The 10,135-nt window shown below is 35.8% G+C and overlaps 1 protein-coding gene across 1 annotated transcript; it reads left to right on the top strand.

The window, feature by feature from the left end:
• The first annotated feature begins 1,667 nt into the window (after positions 1-1,667).
• On the top strand, positions 1,668-7,802 carry LOC104881031 (probable disease resistance protein At4g27220). The gene is made up of 4 exons (XM_010659618.3): positions 1,668-1,992; positions 2,110-2,211; positions 4,286-7,131; positions 7,449-7,802. Exons 1-4 carry the CDS (start codon positions 1,832-1,834, stop codon positions 7,517-7,519), a joined length of 3,180 nt encoding a protein of 1,059 aa, XP_010657920.1. The 5' UTR covers positions 1,668-1,831; the 3' UTR covers positions 7,520-7,802.
• Positions 7,803-10,135: the final 2,333 nt, after the last annotated feature.

Below are 10,135 nucleotides of genomic sequence, written 5' to 3' on the forward strand. Positions count from 1 at the left end.
ATGCCCTTTTCATCTCTATGGCTATGATCCAATAAGGTCTTACCTTATTATTATTCATTAAGGCACAAGATGAAGATGACCTAGACGCACTTCAAAATATTGATGCTTTTCATTAATAATTCCATCAAAATACTATTAGTCATCATGATATAAAGAAAAAAGACCAAAATTAAATTAAAAAGATAAGAGTATTTCAAAATTTTAGAGTCTATAACTAGAGACAAAAAATAAGAAAAAGAAAAACAAAATGTATCGTTCACCCGCATGTGTGTGTCATATGGATTTTGGACATGTAAGTAAACATATGTATACACACACATACATATATTTTTATTGTGAAAATTGTTAGTAAAATTTTTATTTTGAAAATTATTGTTCCGAAAGTGCTAAGAATTTTCACTACCAAAATTATTTATTTGATTATTGTTCATTGGTCGATTGTTGAGTTGATTGAAAGTACCTTGATTTTTCTTTTAATTAATTGATGTTTTGAACTACAATATTTGCTGAGTCTTGTAAGGAACACCATTTTTTATATCTAAATAACTCTCTTGAATCAATAACATACGTTTAAATTCTCCTATCCTAAGTTCAAAAATACCTATAGAATTTTAAATTCTCCTACATCAATTTCACCAATACCTCCAGGTTTAGTGCTGATAGATGTCACAAAGGATTCAATCTCAAGACTTGAACCACTTTGGATATGCTTGATTTGCTCTTCCCATGGTACCAAATGGCCAATTTTTACCAAGTATCTAGTCATTAAAAGTGTACCTTGTTTTGTAGATTGAAGTTGAATTCGATGCTGGCTAATTGAGAGGTGAACAACTTTTCCAAGTAGTCCCAAGCTGCAAACGAGGCTTAATGGTAATGAGAAAATCTATAATTCAGAATTGTCTGATCATGCCCTTGCCGTCGCAGATAGAGGATTAATAGTATTGAAGTATGGGAGAGTTTTTGACATGATCTTCTAAATCATACTTCATTTATTGTGAGAATTTGAGATACCCATAATAGATAACTTGTGTTGATCAAGCTTAACACTGAGAAAATGGTCAAGAGGGTTTGATGGAAGCTAGGGTGGCTAGGCTAATTGAATTTCAGCAGCTAGATTATCCTAAACATTGAAGAAGACTGGGATGTTTGATCTCTTGTGAATGATGCCATTTTTAAGCTAATGAAATTGAAAACTGAAAAATACAAAAGTTGAAATAGAATTATCTAAAGGATTGCTAAACTAATTGATCCTAATCCCTGGAAACAAGTCAATACTCATCAAGCTTCAACTTGGAAGTTTTCCTGGCCACGGCGAAGTGTGAAGCTCGAGGTCAAAGGTAGGTGGATGCCGGAGGAAAAAGGGCAAAGTGTGAGGCGTAGGTTGATGCCGGGCGTTGGCTGTAGTTTCAGCCTGAAACAGAGAAAGGCTATAGAAAGAAAAAATGGAAGAGTAACACCTGGGAACAGAGGAATTAAGACAGTCCACCAAAAAACAGAGGAACCCTTTTTCTTTGACTTTGTATTCTCGGTTCTGATATTTTTTGTTGTACAATCACTAGATTTCAAACCAGATGCAAAGAGATTTAACTTGAGTAAATCTCTCCACGTGGAAGCATGACAACCACTCAAAATAACCTAACACAGCATAGGCACATTATGTTACACCGGGGGAAGAAGAGCAAAGTGTGAAGCGTCGGTGGATGCCGGAGGAAGAAGGGCAGAGTGCGAAGCTTGAGATCAAAGGTAGGTGGATGACAAAGGGGTAATTCAATGGCCTGAGAAAGTAGTACACCCACCCCCTATCGATCATCCCTTCCGGTGGTAGTGAGGGATGGACCCCAAGAGGAGAAAGACCCAAGACTTTGCGGACAAGGCTGATTCCACTGCTACGGATACTGGGAATTCGGGTATAGCGGAGTCCCAAGCCACTGATTCGAAGGCCGAGCCTGTGGAACTCAATGCAGAAACCCGAAAGAGTCATTACCCCAAACTGTAAGTGCTGCATGTTTTCACTTGTGTCATTTTATCAGTATCACCATTGTTATGGCCATGAATTTTAGTCCTGAATCTAATTTATCGGAATTTGGATTCCTGGGGGCGACTGATCAGTATGGAAAATAGGAAAAGCACTCTGAATGGTTTTCGTGAGCATCACGGGCTTCCCCGAAGGCAGCGTGAGCAGGGGCGGCTTGGTCAGCAGTGGTGGAGCATGTATGTATTTTTATCACTGTATATATAGGGAGAGAGGTCTAGTTGTCCCCCCCCCCCACACACATATAGAGAGAGAAGTCTATTTGTCGTAAAAGTGACTGAAAGGGTATAATTATAAATTTGACATCAATCCAACAACAGCTCACAAAGCATGCCATTGATCTCACGGGCTACATCAGCTCACAAAGCATGGACCAAACTGGCCACCATCTATGTCAATCAATCTCGGACAAGAATTATGGACCTTAAAGATTACCTTGCTGAGGTTACAAAAGGCTCAAAATCTGTCAGAGTATATGCAAATAGTCCAAATTATCAAAGATGAACTGGCCATCATTAATGTTCCTATTGATGAAAGTGATCTTACCAGTAGAGTACTTCGCAACCTTAGTTTAGATTTCAAAGAAATATCTGTTGCCATACTATCAAGAGACACATCAATAACCTTTGCAGAGCTCCATAACAGACTTGTGGAACATGAAGGTTTCCTTAAGCTCGAGGAAAAGCATTGAGGAATTCTATCGCTACTAACTACTCTCAACATAATGACAATTACAAGTTTTGTGGCAATCAATTCTTTAATAAGGACAATCATTCTTCTTCTCAGATCAACAACCATGTTATTGGTGCTTAATCTTTCAGCGCCAATCAGAATCGACATCACCTAAATAAGAACTAGAAGCCTCAAGTCTTGCCAATACAATGATAAGGCATGTCATACAGCAAAGCAATGCTACAAAATTTGAAAGCCTCCCAACCCCATGGCTTAAATAACTAAAATTGGTTAATGAAATACTGAAGCATCTCATCACATTACTTTCAACCTCAATAATCTGTTAATCCCACTTAGAACATAATGAAGGTGATGATATTTTGTTGGGCAACGGTAAGAGCATTCCTATAACACACATAGGTTCTGTTTCTTTAAAAACTCCTTCCAAAAACTGTACCTCAATTTTCTTCGTATTCCTTTCATTAACAAAAACTTAGTATTCATTTCTTAACTTTGCAAACACAATAATACATAGTTGAATTTTTTTCCCAGTTGCTTTGTTGTTAAGGATATGAGCACAGGGGCACTACTGATATGAGGAACAAACAAGGGAAATGTCTATTTGTGGCCTTCAACCTGACCTATCTGCCATTATCACCCCACAAGCTATGACTGGAATAAGAATGTAGAATCACAACTGGCATAGACTTGTAAGACATCCATCCACCAAAGTCTTTTCTCATCTTTGTTCTTCCAAACTTTTACTTTTCTCCTCCAATATCACAAGCTCTATGCATTTTCACTCTTGCTCATGCAATAAAAATCATAAATTATCTTTTGGTGTCTATTCTTTCTAGCTCCAAACCCCTAAACTTGATTTATATTCTTTCTAGTAAGAGAATATGAATAAGGGATCAAGTAAATGGGGATTATATATAATCGATGAATAGAAAATACTTGTAGACAAACAAAATTGGATTCAAAGGAAATCAATAAATGGAGAGGCTAGGGTTTTTTGAATCAAGCCAAGGTGTAATTGATCGATTTGATACAAGCTCTATTAGATCTCCCTATTAAGTGAGCTCAGTTGGAGAATAATTCTATAAAAGCTATAATTTGAACACAATAGCAATTCAGTAGTCCTACAACTTTGTATCGAGTTTATGCGCAATGAATGCAGTAACAAGGAAACTTCTCTCTCTTTACATCTCCATTTTGGAGCCAAGCTAGCCCACCAAAACTATTGCCTAGGACACTTAGGACCTCCACATTAAGCCTTAAGAAGATTAGAAGGAACTTAGTTGCATACTACATGTGTCATGCACCCCCAAAATCTATCTTTAAATAAACACACACACAAAAATAATAAATAAATAAATAAAGGGGGGAAAAAAAAAGAAGGAAAGTTATGTTGTCAACTTTCACACAAACTAGTTTGATATTGCTAATGACAATTTGGTGCATACTTATTACAAGAGTTGAACTAGAATGATCCTCTGAAACTGCATTCTGAACTCATTCTATTGGTTTTTCTTTTTTTCTTTTTTTCTTTTTTCCTTTTTTACCTTATAATTTCTGCAGATACCACCCCCTTAAGAAATTGAAGGAGTTGAATAGAAAGAAAGATATTGTGTGCCTTATCTTATCATATCCTCCTATGAATTCAGCTAACAAAGAGAGACACAAGAACTGGGTTCGGGATGTTTTGAAGATAAATCACAAACTAAGGGAAATGGAAACATTTTCAAGCCAGCAAAAGACGAGTTTTTCAGAGCTATCTTCTGAAATCACTACACTGCTGGATCATTCACTCGATGATATTGAAGCTTATGTTCCACCAATGATCATTGAGAAGATGTGTGAGAAAACTTTGCAAGTAACAGAGCCTGATGAAAAATTACGTAATTTGGCTGTTAATTTTGCTACTCGCCAAATTCTAGAAGAAATAGAAAATCCTGAGGTCCGGAGGATCAGGATTTCAGAAAGAGATGGGATCAGAGTAACATCAGCAGTGAAAGATCTACCTCAGATACGAAAAAGGTTTAATATCATCATTCAGGTTGATGCCTCATCATATCCAAATATTAAAGGCATTGAAGAGAATATCGCAACACAATTAGGCTTCTCATTGGACATTTGGGTGTTAAATAGCATCTTGAAAAACACCAGTTTCTTAATCTTTCTGGATGACCTTTATGAAAGGATCGATCTGTATGAAGTGGGAAGAAAGTGGTGGAACTCAAAGAACATTCAAAAGATAGTTTGTTCGACTGGATCCCATGAAGTTCATCAAAGAATGGCAGTGGATCGACAGATCAGGTTGGAGGATCATCTGTTATCTTGGGAATTATTTTGTTTGAATGTTGGCAAAATTGTGCATTCTTCAAGTTTCCAACACAGAGCCATTGATGTGGTTCAAAAGTGTTCTGGCCATTTACTTGCTGTTGCTCTAATGGCAAGAGCTTTGAAAATGGTCTTCGATGTCAGCATCTGGGAACATGCATCTTATATACTAAGCTTGTCTCACAGATCTCAGTCGAAAGACACAGTTTTGTATAATGCATTAGCTTTCATTCTGGGGCGTTCAGGTTCAGCAGATAAATGTGTAAACTACTGTGCATTTTACATGGAGAGGGAAGGAGTGGACAAAGTTGATTTGATTCAGGAGTGGATCAGACATGCCTTAATCAGCACATTTGATGAAGGAGAAAAAATTGTTCACGATCTTGTCAGTGCCTTCTTGTTAGAGAGTTTTCAGAATGGATATTTTGTCCAAATGCGGGATGAAATCCGTGAGGTGTTAGTAAATTCACAATTTCTTTTGCAAGGTGGAAAGGGTCTTACTAAGGCACCAAAAGATGAGGCATGGGAGGAAGCCAGTGAAATCCATTTGATGAATAATAAATTTTCTGAGCTGCCAAAGAGTCCAAATTGTCCCCAACTCTGTGCATTGTTCTTACAAAAGAACCCTTCTTTGCGAGTTATTCCTCCACTTTTCTTTCAACATATGCCTATACTCCAAATCCTAGACTTGTCACATACTAAAATAAGATCATTACCTCAATCTCTTTATGGGTTGGCACAACTGCAAAGACTCTTTTTGAGAGGCTGTAAACTCTTCATGGAGCTGCCACCTGAAGTCGGAAAACTCAGTAATCTTAAGGTGCTTGATCTTGAGGGGACTGAAATTGTAAGGCTACCTGTGGATGTTGGAAAATTGACAAATTTAACTTGCTTGAAAATGTCATTTTGTGGGGATAATGACAATAGAAAAGATAACCAATACTCAAACAGAATAATTCCTCAGGGTGTGATGCCCAATCTATTCCATTTGAAAGAATTAATCATAGATGTCAATCCTAATGATAAGCGATGGAATGCCAATGTGGAAGAAATTGTAGAGGAAGTGTGCAACTTAGACCGGTTGGAGGCGCTTCAACTTTACTTTCCAGAAGTTCTACTTTTGAATAACTTGATGGATGGATCATCAATAAACCTCCCAGGTATGCGCTTTAGATTTACTGTTGGCAGCCATCTGAAGCCCATAATATCCCGACTACCACTTGAAGCTATAGCTAAATTTGAAGAAGAAGAAAGATGCTTGAAGTATGTGAATGGTAAAGGTGTCCCAACTAAAATTGAGGAGGTACTTGAGCTCACTACTGCATTGTTCCTGGATCGCCATTCAACTGCTACCAGTTTATCTGAGTTTGGAATTGAAAATATGAGGAATCTAAAAGTTTGTGTATTAGGCGAATGTGATGAGATTCAAACCATTACGGATGCGGATGAAGATGATGATGGAGGTGTTGTACTTAAATCACTAGAGTATTTGAATCTTTATTATATGAAGAATTTAAGGAGCATTTGGAAGGGGCCACTTGGATGGTGTTCTCTATCACGTCTAAAATCTTTGGTGCTGCATACATGCCCCCAATTGACTACCATTTTTACTTGGAATGAGACTTTTTATCTCACTAACTTAGAGGAGCTTGTAGTTGAAGATTGCCCCAAAATTGAAAGCATAGTAGTGACTCATGATCCTACTGGTACTAAACCAATGTTGTGGACAAATTATTTATTCTCAAAGTTGAAGAAGATATCACTTCATTACATGCCTAAACTGGTCAGCATTTCCAATGGTCTACGCATTTCACCAATATTAGAATGGATGAGCTTCTATGATTGTCCAAGCCTCAAAACTCTTTCCCCAGAGGAAGTTCACAGTAATGAATTGAAAGTGATAATAGGAGGGGCAGAATGGTGGAGAGAATTGAAGTGGAACAAATCAGAATGGCTTCAGCCACCCAATCTGGATGCTATCTTTCATCCAATTGAAAAGGACACATATTTCGTTACACGTCTAGCAGAAATTAATGATCAACTTCAAGCTAGGATGCAAGAAACAGAGCTTTCTCAACAGTCAGGTTGTTTTTCCATTCCTCTTTTTCTTCAAAGATAAAATGCTGATCTCCATTTTATCTTACTTACACTTTACATTGTCCTATTACATATTTGAACCTCTCTCCAAGGGTAAATGATTCATTATAGGATTTCAGATTGCTAGTTTTCGTCCAAACCCTTTATTTTCTTTTGATATGACTTCTTTAATTTCAGAATAAGCTATGCCCACATGGACATTTGAATGAAAGCATAAATTCCCAACAACATTTGTATTATCTGTGTCCAAGTTTTGTATTCAGCTGTCTCATTTTTGGTATTTTTTCTTGTCTATGAGGCACAGTTCCTGGTGACTCCCTGAAGGCTCCAGCCGTCCAGGATGGAACAAGCTCAAAGCAGAAGCAATTTGCTTAGCTTTACCTGATTTGTACTATTAAGCTTGAGTTACATATTATGGCTAATTTCCCAACAGCAGCTGACTGTCTTAGTGATTGTTGTTTGTTTAGTTATTTCATGTTGTGCTTGGTTGTGGAGAAAAGGAAGCTCAGAACCTTACAGAGATACTCTTTAGGTTATCAAACCTTGTTTCTCTAGTCTCTTTGAACAAATGGTGATGTGAACTTGCTGTATGCTTTTGAATTCAGTAGTCAAAATCATATCCTTCAGTTTGATATGTATTTATTGTTTGCTCTGATCAGCGACTGCTTGAGCATTTAGCAAAGAATTACTTATCAAATTTGAATTTTCAAGAGGGATAAAGTAGGTTAGAGGAAGGAGCAGTTCAGTTGCAGCACCATCAAAACACATTTATGTATGTGCTTTTGGTAGATATAAGATCTGCTTGTACTAAATTCTAGTAGTTGATTGCTAATGTTAATGGTGTGAGGAAAATTGTGATTAAAGTTAATTTTTTTTATTTTCTTTCACTTTTTCTTTCCTTTAACTTTTCCTCTCTATGTTCTTAGTTCCCCTCATATTTTTCCTTAATTTTTTTTGAAAACCAAACATAGGCTTAGAGGAGCTACTAAATATCTAAAGGAGGTTTGATGATTGAGTTAGCAGAAATTGGTAATCAAGTTCATGCTTTGAAGCCAATAGACAAATGATAAACATGTACAATTTTCTTTGACTACCAAATACTGTGATGTTGTCTTCATTTGAGTGGTTTGATACATCCACTCTTCATAAACATAACCCATTTTCAAAAAAATAAAAATAAATGCAAGAGAAAGCTCACATGTGTAGCAAGCTATCATACACACGTGTTTTACCTATGATTAGAGTGGTCTAAGTGAATCATCAATCTTATCTCTTGAACAAGCATTCAATGAATCCATCAAGCATCACCAATGCCTTGTTAAGAAGGATTTATTGAGAATTTTTACTTGAGATAAAGGAATCCACGGATCTTGCTATGTTTTATGTATGAATTTTAGCTTTGATCTTCACCTTAAAGCACGCCTTTGATGTAGAAGAGTTTAGCCACTAATAAAGAACTTAGTCATCATTCCAAACAATGGAAAGTACAGAGAAAATGAAAGAAAAATCTAAATTCAAAAATTGAAAACTCAACATGATTGTCTTTAGAATGATCCAAAAAATAAGTAAATAAAAACTTCACATTTTTAACAACCAATTGCCTAAGTGTTCAAACTTAGTATATATATATATATATACCAAATATCACATCTCACTAGTTTGAGCTAAAAATAGGCAACAAAAAAAAAATTGTCTAGTATCAAAATGCTCTAATACCACTATACAAATTTTGATAGTGTCTCAACAATCATCTTCAGAATCCAAGCAAGCCTTCCATTAAGACCTTCAATTTTTCTCCAACTTTATCGGTAAAATTTGGGAAATGGCATCATTCAAAGGGATTGCATGTTCTTCACTTTGTCCTACCTTCCAAACCTTATATTTTGAAGCACCAACATTAATTTCACTCCAACATCTCAACAATGGCAATGAAAACAACCCAAGTCTCTCACCAAGAGGATCTAGATAGTGCCACACTTCACTTTCAAGCTTAGATGACCTTTGTTTCTTACTTGAAACCTTGAGACTCTTTTCATCATAACTATCATCTCTCATCTTAGATTGGTTATGACGAATCTCAAAATATTGTTTCTTTTCTTCAACAACTACAAATAAATAAAAAGATGCTTAATTAAACTTGTACTTGAATCTATGAACTAGAAAAACGGTCAAAATCAAATTAAAAAGTATAAGAGAATTTCAAAACAATAGGCAAAAAAATATGTGTAGTATCAAAATGCTCTAATACCACTATATAGATTTTGATAGCATCTCAACAATCATCTTTAGAATCCAAGCAAACCTTCTATTCAGAACTTCAATTTTTCTCCAACTTCATATGTAAAATTTGGGAAATAGCATCATTCAAAGGGATTGCATGTTCTTCACTTTGTCCTACCTTCCAAGCCTTATATTTTGAAGCACCTGCATTAATTTCACTCCAACACCTAAACAATGGCAATGAAAATGGCCCAGATCTCTCACCAAGAGGACCTAGACAGTGTCATGTTTCACTTTCAAGCTTAGATGACCTTTGTTTCTTACTTACAACCTTGAGACTCTTCTCATCATAACCATCATCTCTCATCCTAGATTGGTTACGACGAATCTCAAAAGATTGTTTCTTTTCTTCAACAACTACAAATAAATGAAAAGATGCTTGATTAAACTTGTACTTGAATCTATGAACTAGAAAGATAGTCAAAATCAAATTAAAAAAAAATATAAGAGAATTTCAATTTTTAAAAGTCAATAAATAAAGAAGATTTTTTAAAATATATATCCTAATTAATGCATGCCATGTGGTCCAACCTCTAAGAGAAAAAGACTTCATGTAGGATTTTTGGCATATATAAATGCACATACACAAATGTATATACACATACATGTGCATATTAAATTAAAGGAGTTTAAAGATATTTAGAACCAGATAATTTCTATAAGATTACTTCCCTACATCAACCAGATATTTAGAACCAGATAATTTCTAAA

This window comes from Vitis vinifera, chromosome 12 (genome assembly GCF_030704535.1).
Source record: "Vitis vinifera cultivar Pinot Noir 40024 chromosome 12, ASM3070453v1".
NCBI lineage: Eukaryota > Viridiplantae > Streptophyta > Magnoliopsida > Vitales > Vitaceae > Vitis > Vitis vinifera.